General features: G+C 39.3%; 1 protein-coding gene across 1 annotated transcript; it reads left to right on the top strand.

Moving 5' to 3' along the window:
* The first annotated feature begins 762 nt into the window (after positions 1 to 762).
* Positions 763 to 15,058, top strand: LOC126200552 (translocating chain-associated membrane protein 1). The gene is made up of 7 exons (XM_049936718.1): positions 763 to 1,028; positions 1,386 to 1,687; positions 3,532 to 3,747; positions 3,841 to 3,950; positions 4,033 to 4,180; positions 10,032 to 10,192; positions 13,764 to 15,058. Exons 1-7 carry the CDS (start codon positions 900 to 902, stop codon positions 13,856 to 13,858), a joined length of 1,161 nt encoding a protein of 386 aa, XP_049792675.1. The 5' UTR covers positions 763 to 899; the 3' UTR covers positions 13,859 to 15,058.
* Positions 15,059 to 18,535: the final 3,477 nt, after the last annotated feature.

Consider the following 18,535-nt stretch of genomic DNA (forward strand, 5'->3'; position numbering starts at 1 on the left):
GTTTCCAGATACCTGTCCTTGCTTGTGGTAGAATACTCAATGGAAAAAAATGTCCAAGTCTTCGTGAAACATTTTCAGTTTCCGACGAAAGCAAAGCATAGAAATAAAGTAAATATGAAGAAGAAACAAAAGGACAAAGCCTACTACTATAATTCGAGCGATTGCAGGAAAAATAGTTTACCTCCTTATGTTAGCAGACGACAACAGAGTCAAAACTTTTTTCTCAAAAATCTTCACTTGACGTGACGTTACATGACGGTACGTTGACGGCCTGCGTGAATGTTAACATTTCAAAAGCATTGTCAAATATTTTGACGTGACGTGACGGCCAGACTGAATTGATCGTCACGATTTCGTGATAAACCCAATACTTTAATATTCAAAAATGCTAGTGGAGTGATTACTACCGATATCGTAAATTCTGTTTGTAGGCATAAAGTAGGTATTTCTATTTTATGGTTATAACAACACCACGCTAGTGCTGTTAGTTATAGGCAGAGGGGTTTGGTATTCATATAATATCATAGATACAATATTATCCTGATTTTTTTTTTACATCGACTATCGACATGTCCCTAACGTTGACAAACCAATAGTGTTGAAAACTTTTGAGGTGCTTTACCATTGTTGATCTTATTAAATTGTATATCAGCCAGCATAAATTAATTTCAGAATTGCAGCCCACAAACTCCGTAACATTGTAAACTGGGACACTCATTTATCTACAGCAGTGCCAACACAACATCCGGTACTGACAACTCGTAAGCTGCGTGGTGTGTGGGGGGACAACACACAGCTTCAGTTCAGGGGCAGACTGCTACTTCCTTTTGCCGGACGTGCGCTTCGCACAGCTGTTTGGCTGTTAACCAGCTGCGAGTACTGGGTACGCAAACTCGAAGATGGGACTTAAACCAAGAAAATCATCGTCAAAAAATCCACCAATCTTTAGTCATGAATTTTTCATTCAGAATCACGCAGATATTGTATCTTGCGTTGCAATGGTGTTCATTATTGGTCTTATGATACAGGTAAGTTGTGCTGATTCAAAGTGTTCTTGCTTGTGTTGTAGATCAGTATGGTATCAGCATTTTACACTCTTTTGATTGAACTGTTATACACATTAAGCGTTGTTGGCATAAATATTTTGACTTTTGTCCATAAAAACTCCGACAGTCGCTGTACATATGTAGCTAGTGAGCACCGATGAAGAATGTTGCAGTAAACAAATGTTGAGAAATTATGCTGTTGTATCTCAATTTAAATTATTTAGAACCATGGGAACACAATGAAAAGCCGATGTTTTTGTTATTTATTTAAGAAATATGCAGTTGTCATATATTTTATGCATAACAGAAATACCAAAATTATTTCTTTCTTTGTTATAGGTGACATCACCGTTTGCATATATGTTCATTGCTGTTCATCATAATGTAACGCAGGAGACCGAAACCCCACCTGGTGAAATACCTGTGGTGCATTATACATATGGCTTGAAAGATTTGTGTGCTGTTTTCTTTTACTTCCTTATCTGCATTGTAATGCATGCTATTATACAAGAATATGTACTGGACAAAATAAGCCGCAAATTACACCTGTCTAAAGTGAAACACAGGGAATTCAATGAGTCAGGGCAATTGATAATATTCTATCTCCTCTCAGTGCTGTGGGGTGGAGATGTGATATTCAGGTTAGTAGTGACAAGTTACTATCTAGTAGTCTGTAGCCAAAATTGTTGTAATGTTACACACTTGTTAACAGTAGGTATGCATTTTGCCCTTCAATGTACAATTTATTCTTAAGTGTTCTGAATTGCTTTTGTATTCATCACTTGTGTGTTTCGTATTTCTTTGTAGACTTTATATGTCCAATGTGAGAACTGTGTAATTACCCTGCTGATAGAAAGTAAAGTGAAGCGATCTTACTTGTTTGTAACATAATTTTCAACAGACTTTATTAGCTTGTTTACAGTTTAAAATCCCAGTAGACCTAAGAATGTGAATCTAAAAGAGGTGCGATAAAGAGAGAACTCAAATTGTTGAGGTGTGTTAAGTAATTGTATCTACAGATACAGAAGAGAGCGTATTTTATTTAAAATATTAATCATTTTAAATTCTTTTTCTTTGATGTGGCAGTATATATAACTAAGCATTTTTCTGTGAGGAAATGTTGTTGATGTAATACTGTTGATTTACTTTCGGGCATTTTAAATATGAATGATTGGCCTACCAAATCAGTAATCATTTATGAGATACAACATAGTGCTATCAGTAAAAAAAACATGTCAAGAAAAGTTCTTGCTTGGCGCTCATAGAACTTAAATAGAATAAAGTTCCAACAGCGTGCATTATCTGTTTGGACTTGGTTTTACCATCAGCTGGCTATTTGCTTGTCATTGTTCTGGGCAGTTCACATTCGAGGAAAATGTGATATGGTTAATGTTTGTCATTGAGTGTATATGCTTCTCTTAATCCCAAACCATTGCTTTATTAACTTTTAGCCATTAGTTATATATGTGTTGTAACTAACTGAACGCAGTTAATTTCTTATGTGTATTTGTTACATTGCAGACACGTTGGAAAATTTAGTAGTTTGTATTCATTACTGTTAGCAGTGATGAGAGGAATGTTGCATTAAATATATAATGGAGTATTTATTCATAATGCCATTTATTATTATATGGAGGGTGGTGTAAAACCAAGTACCTTACATTACGTCAAGCTAGGATGATACACCTGTGGCAACCATTCATTGGTCTTCAGATTAAAGATGCAGGTAAATTTGAAGAAAATATTTTATGAACAAGGCATTCTAACCCTGCTGAACTATGGCTCTGAGATTGAATGTTCAAAAAAAGTTGATGGTGCAGTGGAATGCAGGAAACACGAGAAGGCAGGTGAAGCATGCCACACTGTTCTGACAGAGACATCCAGAGAGTCTCTGGAATCAGCTGGCAGGGAGCAGCCCAAGATCATGCCAGCTAATGAGAACAGCTGAAAGCCTACCTCAACATGTTACTTGAAGAGGCCTCATTGTTTTGTGTCAGAAATGGGTGTTATGTGACAAGATAGAATTTGTCAGTGGGATATATTTTAAATGAACTTAGTGGGGACGGTGGTGTTATGATGTCCGTATTGTAATCGAGCCTCGTGGGTAAATTGCCAGAAATGTGCAGTATTCAATATAAATGTTGCTCAAAGTACAGAAAATAGTCAAGTCGAATAAACAAGGTATTAGCACCACTATATTGACTGTATTCTCAAATCTGGAGCACCAATACTCCAAAAGTAAGATAACGGATTCACATTTGAAAAACATGAGTGGATTTTCTCCATTTAGCAAAATGTGTGTGTCGCATCATTACTGTTCTATCAGAAGATGCTCAAAATGGAACAAATGTGTGCTCAAGCTAAATTTTTTTTTTCATTTTATCATGTTTAAAGATCCGATGTTTGAAAAATTGGTTATTTTACTTTGAACGCCTTCCCATTTTTTATACCTTACCTGAAAAAATTTCCTTTTTTTTTGTTTTAGGGAGGAGTATTTCATGAACATATCCTTGCTGTGGGATGGATACCCACACAACACAATGGTATTCATGTTCAAGTTTTTTTACATTATACAACTTTCCTACTGGCTCCACTGTTTTCCAGAGCTATACCTGCAAAAAACAAAAAGAGAAGATATGCCAGCCCGTGTTAGACTGGCAAGCATTTCTCTTGTTTACATTTTTGCAGCATACTTACTAAAGTAAGTTTTTAAATGAAGTAATATTTATTTTTTATTTGTGTGTGATTTCTGTCTAATTTCTAATGACCACTGTTGTTGATTTCATGATTTCAGCTTCTCTCGTGTTGGAATTTGTCTGTTAGTTCTACATTACAGTTCTGAGGGCATGTCACATGCTGCCAAACTCTTGCATTTCATTGACAAAAGTGAAAATGACAACACAGGTAACTGTTATTTCTTAGTGTTCACTTTAGCGTCACTAATATAATTTGTTGGATTTTAATAACACATGCATTATTCTTACAGTTGGTTTCATGGTTGCAAATGTGATGTTTGTTATTGTGAGACTGGGTTCCATAATTCTATCGGTCCTGACCTTCTGGTATGGCCTGGCACTCAGTGACAATCAAGGACTCGATATTGCGACAGGAAATTTCAACATACCAGTGATTAGGCAAGTATAAAACAATGTAAGACATATTAAAGATTTGTACTTGGGGATGTGAAGAGCTCATGTCTGTTGGAGAGATAGAAGTGGGTGGTATTTGGAAAACCAGTAAATACAGTACGTCTACTGTAAGTGCTTTGTGCTGTTTTTGTTTATTTTATTGCAAAGTAAATTTGATTATCATTTATTGTTCTTGTTTGTATGTTCAATTCATTTTTGTACTTACATTGTGGTTTAGAACACTATTGACATATTTGAATCTGAAGCAGTTGGGATAAGTCTGTTGAACGTTACTTTTGAGACTATTTGCTTCACCATCGAATCTCTTGACACCTACATAAAAAACCTCTCCAAGGCTTTTCTCTCCTACTAAATCGGCACAACTTATATTTAGAAACAAATCTTCCAGGTAGGGTCCTTCACTCATCCTCTGATTTACACAGCTCCTGCTTCCTAAAAGCTTGGCAGCATTGTCCCCCACACCCAGCCATTGAAAATCTCTGCATTACTCCACCAAGGCTATAACTTTCTAGAGGTGAAATGATTTTCTCTCTCCATGATACGTATGTCAGACTCCACCCACTCTCATCTTCCTAACCACAGCAACATTCTGCTCAAGCCTTGTGCTTTTGCATTAAAGGAGACCACTCTCTGAAAAGCAGAAGTGGTGAGTCGTTGGTAGGCTCACAAGACGAAAGGAAACTTTCTAGCTTCCAGAGTGATCTTTTTTCGAGGTAGAGTAAAATGTGTGCTCCAGGGGGAAGAGGGACTGCCAGCAGGAAAGGGGCGTGTAGTGGCTTGAAGGGAGGCAGCCAGTTTGCTAACTAGTAATGTGGGGTGGAGGGGTGGCAAGTACACAGGCTAGGTATGTGATACATGGTTTTTGGAGCCAGTGGAGAGCGCCACATGCTGAAGGTGATACGAGGATTGAATTGGGTGGGGAACAGGACAGACGAAGTGGAAACTGTTGAGTGGATGCTGTAAGGATAGTGTATTACCAGAGGTGGAGGACAGTATGATTATTGGAGCAAAGGAAGTGTTGCAAGGTTAACTCCCATCTGCATAGTTCAGAGAAGCGGGCGGCAGAGGAAGAATCCAGATGGCTGGGGGTGTGAGGCAAACATTGAAACTGAGCATCTTGTGCCCAATTGCGCATTGTGCCGCTGGATGGTCAGCTTTGTTCTTGGCAACAGTTGGCAGTGGACATTCATTCTGGTGGGCAGCTGGTTGGCAGTCATACCGACAAAGCAGAGTGATGTTTGCAGCAGAGTTGACATATGACATGGCTGCTTTTAAAGGCAGCCTGGCCTCTGTTGGAGTCTGGAGGACGTTGGGAGAGGTAGGTGTGATAGTGGCAAGGCCATGGCCATGGACATCTGGGATTTGGTGTTGCTAGGGGGGGGGGGGGGGGTTGGTAACATGAACAGTAACCTCTAGGTATACAGAAAGTAAATTGATGGTGATGGTGGAGAGCCGGTAAAGGAAGTGGAGTCAGTGAAGGAAGTGATTGATGTCTTTGATGTGGGATGCTAGGTTTTGTGCAGTTGGTCAGAGGTGTTGTCAGCAAGATCAGAAATTGGTTCAGTCGGAGCACTATAGCCAGCTAGAATGAGACATCCCAGGTTGTTGGGTGTGTGGATTTTGGGGAGGTTGTAGATGATGGATGTGTTGGGTGTTGTTGCTGTGAGAAGGGAAATGGACTTGGGAGAGGCTCTGAGAAGGGCCAAGGATTTCAGTAGAAGGTGGCAGGTGGAGGTTTTGTTGGGCTTCTGGGATGGGATCACTGTGGCAGCACTTGTAGACGGCGAAGCCAGCCTGTTAGCGGAGGCCTTCTGTGAAGAAGTCACTGTCTCACATCACAATAGTAGTCTGCATGGAGGATGCCTTTATCATCTTTGCCACTGTTGAACACGATTTCTCCAAACATCCTTCAGACTCCAAACCCACCACCTCACTCCTTATATAACTTATCAGCTATATCCTGATTATCAACTATTTTTCATTGGAAAGGAAGGTATACAAACAAGTCCACAGCACCCTCCTATGCCAAACTGTTTATGGGCCATCCAGAGGAAATCTTCTTAGCCTCCAAAAACTCCCAACCCCCAGTCTAGTTCAGGTTCAGTGATGATGTCCTCATTGCTTCGCAACCTCAACACCTCCTCTCCCATCCAGTTCCCCAGGTCCTCCTCAGCCCAATGTGCCACATTCTTGGATGTTGACGTCCACCGCTCCAGTGGCCCCATCACCACCCCTATTCACATTAAACCCACTAACAACCAACAGTACCTGCAATTTAACAGTTCTTCCCTTCCACACCAAAAAAATCCCCCCATACAACCCAGCCACCTATGCAAGACGTATCTGCAGTAACGAAAACCAGTATGCTGAACATCTCATGAAGGCCTTCACAGACAGGCGTTAACCCCCTACCCCTCCCTCCCTTGCCCCCCCCCCCCCCAGCACACACACACACACACACACACACACACACACACACACACACAGAGGCCTAACCCACAAATTTCCCATCCTTACACAACCTAACTGCTGCCACTACCACTACCATAAATCAGCTACAAACGAGCAACCCCTCTCCCTCCGAATCACCCAATGTCACCTTCAACTGGAACTAGTGAACCATATGCCATATCAGGACTTTGATTATCTGTTAACGTGCCCTGAAGTGTGGGACATCCTACCAAAGACCCTTCCTCTTGAAGTGATGTTCCATCACATACCCAACCTACAGAACATCTCAGTCCATCTCTATGCCGCTCCCACTACCAACCCATTGCCACAGGTGCCAAATCCCCATGGTACACCACGGTGCAATACCTGCCCAATAAATCCACCCAGAACTTCCTAATCCAGTCCTGTCACGTGCGTATCTCCCGCCCCCCCCCCCCCCCCCCCCGCCTCCCCCCTCCTCCTTCTCAGCCAGAGGCCGGGCCACCTGTGAAAGCAGCCATCTTGTACACCAACTCTGCTGTTAACGCTGCTCAATTTTTTTTATGAACTGCCAAATTATTGGCAAGAACACATTTGACCACCCAGTGGCACAACATGCAGCCGATCACAATATTCCAGTTTCAGTGCTTCACAAGCTGAGCCATCTGCACCTTTTCTGCACTACCAGCCTCTCTGAACTGCACAGTAGGGAACTGTTCATGCAATTCATTCTTCGCTCACATAATTGTCCTGGCCTCAATCTTTGACAAACAAGTGTCGCCACAGCCTCCACCCAACAGTTTGTTTCTTCCATCCTGTCACCCTCTCGCTGTGGTTGATTTACAAAGTCCTGCTCTTCATTTGTAGAAACCCCCTCAGTAAATTATGAACAAGTTCTGTTTTAAGTCAAAACAGTGAATGCTACCCAGTCCCTAGTATTGCCCTCGTGTAAAAAAAACTTCCAAGATATACCTGTTACTGTAATACCCCATGGGAGTTTGAATGTGGTACGGTATTCCATTTTCTTCACCAGGGCTTAATGCTGCATATGGTTGAAGAACTGTGCAAACACTTGAAGATGCGAGAGGTCCACTTTGTACTTGGTGTATGTTGAGGGCCTGTCAGACATCCACGCTTTTGAAGGTGTTCGCATCCTGAGAAATCAAACCCATGGTGTATCATTGTAAAGTGAAGTCATATTTCCCACTCCAATGTGGTGCTTTAAATACCAGCAGTTCGTTGGGAATATGTCTTCCAGTTGTACAGAGGACCTAATTTGTGCAGATTGTATTTGGCAACTACATGAAAACACGCCATGTGGGCTATTAACTTTCTGTTTTAGTTGCATAGACGGCAGCCCTACCTGATCCTACTACCACAACCTTCAGGTCTCTGATAATCTCTCACATTTTGAAGCTTGGGAAAGGTACAATCACTTGTATCCTGTATCAGTGGCATTGACTTTTGCCACAATTGTGATAGGCCATCGGCAGTACCTCGAGTATTTACTCTCTGCTTTCCCTCAACATAGACCTCTGGTAGTCACACATGTAAATGAGCCCATAGGGGAAGTAGGCTTTCCTCTCTTGCAGTTCCGGCAGCGCCGTCTTCTGGGACCATCACATCTGGCTGAAGAAGCAGCTTCCTCTTTTGTCATCTCTTGGTGATAGGGCTCATGGTATGAAACTTTCTCGCAAGAAATCTGCAGATCAGCAACCCAGCATCAGCTAGTGGCTGAAGGAACTGCTGGTGTTGGTTTCTGGGACTGTCCCCTCTTCATTTACTATCCCCACAGCAGAAAGGTCCTCCCAAGAGTCCTCATCCCCACCCTCTAAAATAGTTTGAAAAAAAGAAGAAATCACAGCAGGAGGCTACTCTGGTGATTGTGGAGGTGTCAGGTCCCTGCGCCCAGCCCCTCCCCTCCCCATCATCACCATCCAAAGCCCTATTCATCAATGCTGTTCCACTGCCATAGATGACAGACAGTGAACCTGGGCTGAGCTTCCCTATGGGCGCCTTTACACCTAACCAGGTCACCCTCAACAAAATAATTAAGTGGAACTGCAATTCATATTAGTCACCTATAAACACAAATAATAACAACAGCTGTGTTGCTCTCCAAGAAAAGCATATTTCACTGATGACTGTTCTCTAACTCTTAGAGGTTACCATGGATTCTGTCTTACTCTCTCCCCTACCCCCTCCTTTCTGTTGAGGGTTTCAGTGCATACAACACACTGTGCGGGCATACTGTATTTCCTGGAAGGGGCCTTCCGATTGACCAACATCTTTCAGATCTTTGTCTGATACCCTTTTGTACTGCCCATGAAACTTTTTTGGTTATCAAAATTACAATCTTTTCCCCAATCTTGACACTTCATTACAATGGTCACTATATGATTATCTTCGTGACAGTTATTATTTTCTGGTGACCTGGCACTTCCTTGTCACCACCTGACAGACCAATTGGTGTGTTGGGCTCTCTGTCATCACTCTTGTCCCCTCTCTGACACAATGCATTGATGAGGTTGTTGGAGACTTTTCTGATGCAGTCACCAGTGCTGTTGTAACTGCTATCCCCCTTTCTACAGGCTCCTTGCATAGGAGGCCAGTACCATGGTGGACCAAAGACACTGCAACAGCTATTTAAGGCTATTGAAAGGCCCTCCCAATTTCTCATGGTACATCCTGCAGAGACTGCCCTCTACACCTTAAACTGGCTCTGGGCAAAGACTTGCCACATAATTAAATGCAGTAAGAAGGACTGGTGTTCCTCCTTGGAAACATACATCTCTTCATCCTAGCTGTGGGCTAAGTTCTGTTGTCTACTGGGTCACCACAGAACAACTGTTCCAGGTCTCCTTTGTGCTGGTATTTCTACAAATGCACTGGTTCGGGCTGGATGCCTCGCAATTCTTGTTTCTTCTACTTTCTTGTACTAAGTGAACTGGTTGTGAGACCATACAAAAAACAACCAGTTTGATTTCAGTTGCCTGAGACTGCAGTCGTTTTAGTGTGTGTGTGTGTGTGTGTGTGTGTGTGTGTGTGTGTGTGTTTTGTTGAAGGCCTTAACGGCCGAAAGCTATAATTAAGTGTTTTTGTTGTGCCTATCGGCGACTCAGCATCTCCACTATTTGGTGAGCAGCAACTTCCCTCCTCATAATATTACAACAATCAATTAGGTGGTTAAGATACTTTACCCATTCGTTTTGCAGATATAGGCAGCACTTTTACTGTAAGCCTCTTCATTGTTTTCTTTTTTCCATTGCTTTCTCAGTGTCGCAAGCCATATTAATTAATTATTTGTGTGTTTATATATCATAGAAATGTAGTTTGGCAGTGTTAAAATGATGCTCCTTGTAATGGCTAGTAGATATTCATTTTGGATGTCTTTCTATGATAACAGGATAGCAGCATTGGTAGCAGTTTGCACGCTACAGGCCTGGCTGATGTGGAACTTTATCACACAGCAGCTGAAGAAGCTGCGAGAACAGGCTGCACTGCAGGCCCCTGCACGAAAACCCAAGCAGGACAAGCGAGCTGCCAGCAAGAAGAAGAAGGAGGAGCGTAAGTTACAACCAATTCTTTGACATGTATGATCAAAACGTGACAGGAGGTTCTCCCCCCCCCCTCCCCCCCCATCAAGAATCTTTATTTATTCATCATCAGTGTCAACTTTATTGCCCTTCAGAATACTCCTCTTTGGATATAATGCACTTGCACCAGCACTTCATCCATTCTTGGAAGCACCTCTGACTCACTTTTCATTATGGTTTCAGCTCCTTCAATGATTCTGTTTTGGGCAAAACAATGTCCTTTCATGGTTCTCTTCAGCCTTGGCAATTGAAGGAAGTGGCACCGGGCCATGTCTGGTGAATGCGGTGCCTGAGGCAACATAACGGTTTTGTTTTCTGTCAAAAAATCACGAACAAGCATTGAACTGTGAACAGGACCATTATCGTGATGCAATTTCCACAAGTGGTTCTGCCACGGTTCTCCATTTTATTCAGATTGCTTCACACAAGCAGTGCGTAACTTCCTGGTAGTATTCCATATTGACTGTACAACCCTAAGGCAGGAATTCATGATGCACTATTCCATTGTAATCAAAGAAAACAGTGAAAAGAATCTTCACATGTGATCAAACTTCTCAAATTTCTTTCGCTCTTGGTTCTTTACGTAGTTTCCATTTATACGGATGGGCCTTAATTTCAATATCATACTCGAATACACAGGTTTCGTCACCTGTTATAACCTTCTTTAGAAGTTTTGGGTCATTGTTGACTTCATTCAGCAATTCCTGAGGGGGTGTCTTCACAACATTATTTTTGGTCAAAATTCAACAACTTCAGAAAAAACTTTGCTGCAACATTCTTTCATGCCCAAAACGTGCAAAATATTTGATTGGCCTGAGAGGACAATATGATGCCGACGTCATCAGCTACCTCCCTGATGAAAATTCGGTCATTTTTCCAGAACCATTATCTTTACTACTTTCACATTGTCTGCAGTAATAAATTGATGCGCTGGGGCATCCAGGACGGTTGTAGTTTTGAATGTTTTCTTGACCTCTTTGAAGTGTATACACCACTTGTAAATTCTTGTTTTATTCATAGTAGAGTCGCTAAAAGCACAGTCAACATTTTTAATGTGGTGCTGCGCTTTATTCCATTTTTCTAGCAAAATTTAATACATTTCTTTGAGCCATCTTTTTCTCGAGTAAAAATTCACTGAGCACTTGAAAACACATGTAACATTTTTGACTGTCAATAATAAGCTGAAAATTCAAAACATTTGAAAATACAAACATGCATCAGGAACATGTTTAACAACAGGATAAAAAAATTAAAAATGGGATGTTTAAAGCCCACAAAATTAAAAAAAAAATCCTGTTAAATTTTGAGAACATGCCGTACATGCTGAAATATTTCATGTTTTCACTACTACTCCTCTATCTCTATTGGGTGAGATGGTAAAGTGCTCAAGACAAAGAATCCTTTTACAGGAGGAGCGGGGCTCAATTTCCTATCAGCCCATCTTGTTTTAGGTTTTTTGCTGTGTCCCTAAACCATATCTGGTTAAATGCTTCTTTCAACTATAACATTTTAAATCTAGCCTTCCTTCCTTCCTCCTCACCTGCGCATGAAAAACTTTGTATGTTGTCTTATGAACAGTCTTATTTCAGAAACTATTTCTGCAGCTGTATCCTTCCAATAGTATATAATGACAGCATGATGACGTAACTATGATGATCTAAATACTATTTTGTTATTGAAGAACCAATATTGCATCACTGACCCTGAGTTTATATGCTGCATGAATGTGTAAGCACATGCAGCCATGGCACACTGTTCTTGCTTGTTCTTATAGCTCAATGTGACAAAGCAGTTCTTGAGTCAAGAAAATTGACAGTGTTCCACAAGGTGATCTTTTCATCAGAAACAAAATCATTGCTCATTTGAAACTAAGAACTTGTTTTTGAGATGAACTGATAGCTACCAACCACAGCACCACCACCAGTCTTATGCAGGTCTTCTGGCATTTTGCTGGTGTTGCAACCTCCTTATAGAAAACAGCAACCTCATGGAAGTTCTCACACTTCATTTACACAATGTTTTGTCCTTTCCCGGTTCTGTAGAATTTAAACTCTCACTTACCTTATTTGGCTAGTGTAGGTTTCTTACAGCTTTGTTTTCATTGTAAAGAATTGGTCAATTGGTCATTCACCAAGTGTGCTGAATCAAGTATGCTAACCAATTGGAATCCAGAAAAACATGTTACATGGTTTTATTTCTTCAATAGTGATTTGCATTTTTATTTGCCATCATGGTAGGTTTTAATGTGTTGGTTGTGATTGTACAACTTTCATTTCAGTATAACATAAGAGAAAAGGATAAATTGCTACTGATCTCATAAGAGTTGGTGTTGAATGGCAGACAACCACAATGATAGATTTCAGTGTTATAAACTGGGCTTTCAGAATTCCATTTAATATACTTCCTCACTGGCACAGTGTCTTTTGTAAAGGTGCAAATTTCTTTTGATATGCAGGATGGGAACCGTCTAACGATGCTTTGGTGTTTGTATCTTTTGTGAAGCCATGTTTCATAATATTTGACATACAATTCTACACATATTTAATAAATTAGATAACTTTAGAATATTGTATTAATAAGAATTATTAAATTCATAATTTAGTACAGAGTTTGGCCAATTATGTTCCTTTGTGCAGAAAGTTCTCAGCAAACACAGATGTAATATCAGTCCTGCTTCAGAAAATACTGTTCCAAATAAATAATTCAGTACTCAGCCATGGAGCTCAACTACCATTTATCTGGATAAATTAATATTAACTGCCCAAAATAGTTACGAGATTACATAGTATCTTTCCAAGATGTCCTGCCAATGATGGTATAGCTGCTTACAGGGATTTGTCATCCCATTTCTGAGAAAAAGAGGTCTTAACAGATGAACATACAGATAGTCAGATAAGATGACAATAAAAAATCCATTTAATATAATTACAGATTAACAGTTTTAGCATTTTCCCCCTTTCTTATACTGTGAAATCTTGCTTTTTGCCAAATTTCACAATTCTAGATCAATGGGAAATAGTCCATAGGTTTTAATGAGTGGATCGGTGAGTATATGTGACATAAATGGCTGTATTTTTTATTGCATTGACTTAGAAACGTCAAAATTTTACTCGTGCAGGGGAATGGAGACCTTAATGTGTGACATAAATGTGTTATCCCTTCCCATTCGTGAGAAAAAGGGTTTTCGATACACGGACAGACCAAAAAGTGATAGTAGAAGAGTTCTATTGCTATGGATTGAGGTACCAAATCCTAAAAGGAGTAAAAAATAAATCTGTGTACTTCCATGTTCAGAGCATTTTGCTCCTAAAGCTGAAACCATTGAAGATAGAAAAATGCAGTTATTTTATGAATGTGGAGTGAGAGCATGCCACATTGTGACAGCACATATATTGTTATCTTAAAACTTACATCCATAAGGCTTAGGCATAGTTTGTAGCTTTATTCCTGTCTCATTTTATTTTTATTTTTCGTATTCATTTATATTGAACATTTTGGAACAAGTAAGGAAGATCTTTTAACATTTCATTCATTGTTTACAGACAAACGCAAAGAGGAAGATGATGAACTGCCAGAAGTGGATCAAAATACTAAGAAGTCACTACGATCCAGAGCTACTGCAGTGAAGTCCAAATGATACAGACACTGTGGTAGTGATAAATCATGAACATCACATTCCATCTTGTTGATAGCAGAAGTTTGCACACATTTCCATACCATCATACGTCTTCATTTGGTTGTCAGTGAGAGTTTGCACAGTTTGTGAAAGTTAACAGGTCAAAAAAAAAGAGCTCAGTTATTTCCATGGAATCAAGCAAAGGCAGTCCTTCATTGTTACAGATGCTGTATGTCTTTCACTCCTTTTCATTCAGAATGAAGTCACTGCCTTTTCACTTTTTTCTGCTGTAGTCAGTTTACTTTTCTGTCAGTGGCTATGTATATTTGCTGGGGGAGCATGAGAGACCTGGTTGATTGTGATCATCATTAAACTTGTTCATTAGCAGTGAAAACTGAAGTGAATATGAATTCATTAAGTGCAAGATATATCTTTAATGAACACGTGGAACATAACTCTAAGCATGTGTGTGAAAATTGTTTTGTGTGGAATTCAAGGAGCTTGCTTTTATATGACACATCTAACTGTTCACTATATAGGTTTTTGGACAAAATTGTTTTTGTGGTTGCTACATTTTCAGATAGATTTATCTCAAAAGTTGGAAAAAAAAAAATAAAAACATATTAATGAAAGTTTGATGTTAATGCTTCATGCTCAGATCTCTGGATTCTGCGTCTTACTAGCTACATTGTCAACTATAGAAAGTAGCAGTAATGCTTTTGTTATCAAATGTAATGAAATGCTGAGGCATAGCTGGGTGTAGTTCCTTTTGCTCTCTCCCCGCAATATCATGTTTAAATGTTTTTATGAGCTATTATATAGTTCATATACTGCAACTGTGGACTGTGACATTATAGTAGATTTTTCATTGGAAATGAATTGAAGCAGGGTTAGTGAAGCTCCCGTGTTCGAGCTAAAGTAATGTAATATCGTTGTGTTTTTAGGAACTACATGTATGTTAGATTCCTGATATTGATATCCTTTTTAATGCTTTTAAATGAAATTTTTCATGAATGGTTTCTATTTAATGTTGTCTTCATTGGTGTGAATGGAATTGCGAGATACATATCTGAAAATTGTCTTTATATGGCAATGGTGCAATAATGTTTCATGTTGTGAACATGTCTTAAAAATTCTGTTATGTTGATTATAGTTTCATTGTATCTATACAGATTCAGGCTCTCATGACAAGCTGAATAAAGATGCTACTGTGTGAATAAATTGGTTATGATTTTTAACCATCATAATGACTGTTAATAAAATTCAGAATGAAATATTTTGTTCTTGACCATCCTATTATCACATTTTAAATGACATTGCTAAGCTCAATGCTTTATATGAGACACATTTAACATTGATGGGTCCAGTATGTAGCAGCCTGTGAAAACATACCACATTTAACAAACTTCAGTAGATTAGAATGGTATTGGTTCAAAAAAAAAAAAAAAAAAAAGACTGGGTAATTCTAGTACTTAGCCAGCACTGGCATAGTAACAGTAATTAGTAAATGTGAAATTACTCGGTCAGCAGGAGAATCTTACCATCACTACGTGGTGAGACCCAACAATATGCCAAATGAGTGTGTCGTAATTAATGATGTTTCAAATAATTAATTAGTTTTTCATGGCTCTGACTTTCAAATGTGACTCGTAAATTTTCTAGCAAGCAAACTTTTTCAGTAAGACTGTTACGGTTATTGGATCATTATACCTAAAATGTTGGATTTTGGAAAAAAGTTAGATGAATTAAGAGAGAGAACACAAAAGTAACACACATAAGCCTTCTGGGCACTATAATCATAGTAGGATAGATCTGGTAAAATGTAAATAATTTAGGAGTAAAGGAGATGACTCACCCAAAAGTAGAAGCATTGAGTTGTTGACAGGCCATACAAAAAAGAAAAATAAGAATAAAAAAAGAAATACATGACAGTAGAATTTTGTGTACCTTGTTTAACAAAACAGATGTTATTCACTCACTATTCATTCATTCATTCATTCATTCATTCATCATTTTCTCTATATTCCATTGCACATTAACAGGCAGAAGCAGTTGCTGGAGGCTGCTTCTGTACAGTACACTCACAACAAACTGTGATCTGTGCTATTCTACTCATATCAATAATCATGGGAATTACTAAGAGATTAGTTTATGAGTTTATTCACACCAGAATAATCAGTTACCTTGAACAAGCTACTGTTCCTCCTCTTATACTACTCAGTCGGGGTTTTTATTTAATACTTGGAGCATTTGCATAACTTTATGTATAATGGTGTTTCAGCATGTACAGTTCTTACAGTCCTGATATCAAAAAATATCGATTTGAACAGCGGGAAACAGGTAGGATCGTTGCCCTATATGGCTTGGAGATATATACAGTAGGGGAGTCAGAAAGGAAAGATTACAGGCTTTTTGAGACACGGTGTTGGAGGATAGTCCAAAAGATTTCATGGACAGAGAAAATGGTGAATAAAGAACTCTCCAACCAAAAGGGAGCAGAGACTGTTGTGGGGAACTATCAAGGACTGGAGGATGTGATGGTTGGGCACCTATACAGACATTGCCCTTTCATCATGATATTAGTAATGACTAATTAGGAAAAATGACTGGAAGGAATCCATGATGAGGAAGAAGGCTTCTTTAGTACATTATACAGATAAAAACAAGATCTGAAACTGGTAACATACTCAGAACTGAAGAGACGTGCCAAAGATGGAGAACAATAATAATAATAAAAAAAAAAAGACAGAGCTGTGCAGAGTTTATATCCCTGATTCCAGTTATTCTGATCAGTTGCAGAAAGACCTATTAATGAGATATTCTTTTACTTTGTTTCTGATTATTTAGGGATTTTCAAGCTCCAGCCTGTTCAAAGTATGTACAGACATAAGAGCATTGTACACTGATATAGCTGAGTGAGGTATTGGCCTCAGTTTTAGGAGGATTATCTCGTGCTGTGTCCGACCATCCTAATTTAGGTCTTCTGTTATTTTCCTAAATCATTTCTGTCAGATGCTGAGAGAGGTTAAATAGTATTCAGCTTGTTTGTTTGATTGTGGTATCATCATTTGTGGACTTCTTCACTGATTAATGCAGCTTCTGCTCGAAGACAAGGATTTAGCACTAAATTAATTTCTGTAAATAAATACCAAACTTCTCAGGTACACACATGCAAATATATTCTTCCAGTTCAATACAAGGTTCTTAATACAAATACTATTGACTTTGTAACAGAATTGCAAACATTACTATAACCTTACAGTTCAAAATCAGAAATAGAAGAATCAATTTGACAGTTCAGAATAATATGACAATACAATCTCCATGTGTCTTCCGAAGTCTATTGCGTCATTGTTCATCTTTGGCTTTAGTTGAGGGCCAATGTTTTCCTCCAACCTGGGCCAGCAGTACTGAGAGTGTACAGAAGTGCCCCCACATGTACTTCTTCTCACCAAGTTACTATGATCACTGTCCCATCTTGAGGAAGGCACTTGTCATCTGTCTTGCCACACGAAATTAAATAATAAATTTGCACAGCAGTTGCACTGTCCACAAGTCATTATACTGTTTTAATCATTCATTTGCCTAGAGTTACACATCGCTGTGGCATGGTGCATGTTTCAAATAGTCTTTTGTCTAGATAATGGTACATCTGGATATGGTCACCGACCTGGTGTAGCAATATGCGTGACTCGTATGATCAATTGACGCATTTCCATTGATCCGCATTCCAACCCCAATGATCCCACATCCGCTGTAATCTCAACTAATGATGTTGTTGGGTCACCATGAGAAAACATAGATATTGTCTACTGTGGTGCCCCACATTCAACAAGGTGCACTGAACGGCGTCCCCCGAAACACTTGTGCCTGCATCAACATTGTACTCAGTCATTAGATCTGCCATGGATTGCTGCCTGTTGTGCTTTACAGAGCAAACAAGCCTCTGACCAAGTTCTGTGATGAGTCATGGATGTCCAGTATCTTGTCACCTCCTTGCAACTTTACCATCTATCTACCACATTCAGTAGATGCTCACAACTGCAGCAGACCAATTTCTCCAGCAGCAGACCATCTCCTTTTCCGAGATTATTATTCCCAGGTGCTGGGCCATAACTATCTGTGCTTTGTCGAAGTTGCTTGAGTCAGTGGATTTATCCATTTGTGGCCGTATTGTCACAAGAATGATTCCTCATTCATCTCTACTTATTGCGTTACATGCCCGCATTTCCATCAGGCAGTGTTCAATCTTGCTGTTGGCAGTGCTCATAATGTTTTCTCTCTATATGTATATTGATATTGATTGTTGAATCTGTTTTATAACAACTTCTCACTTTGTCAAGCCTAGCAGTTCTATCCTGTCAGTATAAAAGGAAATCACTGCTTTAAACTTGGATATTTATCTCATGCCCTTAATAACACTGTGGATTCTTGTTACTCACAAGCATAGTTTTTAGAGAAAGATGACCATTTGTGCCAGTGGTGCACTTTTTTATTTGTCACAGCTATCTCATATATATATTCTGCAGTTTTTCTGTTTCCAAGTGGGAATACATTTGTGCACTAAATGGTACTTCCTCTTTTACCGTTCATTTGATGTTATGAAGTGATGGCCTCACTTTCTATACAGTCTCTATTTCTTTTTTAATACCCCTAAAATATTTCTTTTGCTGCTGAAAGTATACTCATAATTAACAA

This window comes from Schistocerca nitens, chromosome 1, assembly GCF_023898315.1.
Source record: "Schistocerca nitens isolate TAMUIC-IGC-003100 chromosome 1, iqSchNite1.1, whole genome shotgun sequence".
Taxonomy (NCBI): Eukaryota; Metazoa; Arthropoda; class Insecta; order Orthoptera; family Acrididae; genus Schistocerca; species Schistocerca nitens.

Bases quoted from the DNA above. Each gene is read 5' to 3' on its own strand.
- LOC126200552 (XM_049936718.1), top strand. From the start codon at position 900: ATGGGACTTAAACCAAGAAAATCATCGTCAAAAAATCCACCAATCTTT. The intron at 3,951-4,032 runs GTAACTGTTATT...TTATTCTTACAG, and splicing joins AAGTGAAAATGACAACACAG to TTGGTTTCATGGTTGCAAAT. The intron at 10,193-13,763 runs GTAAGTTACAAC...CATTGTTTACAG, and splicing joins CAAGAAGAAGAAGGAGGAGC to ACAAACGCAAAGAGGAAGAT.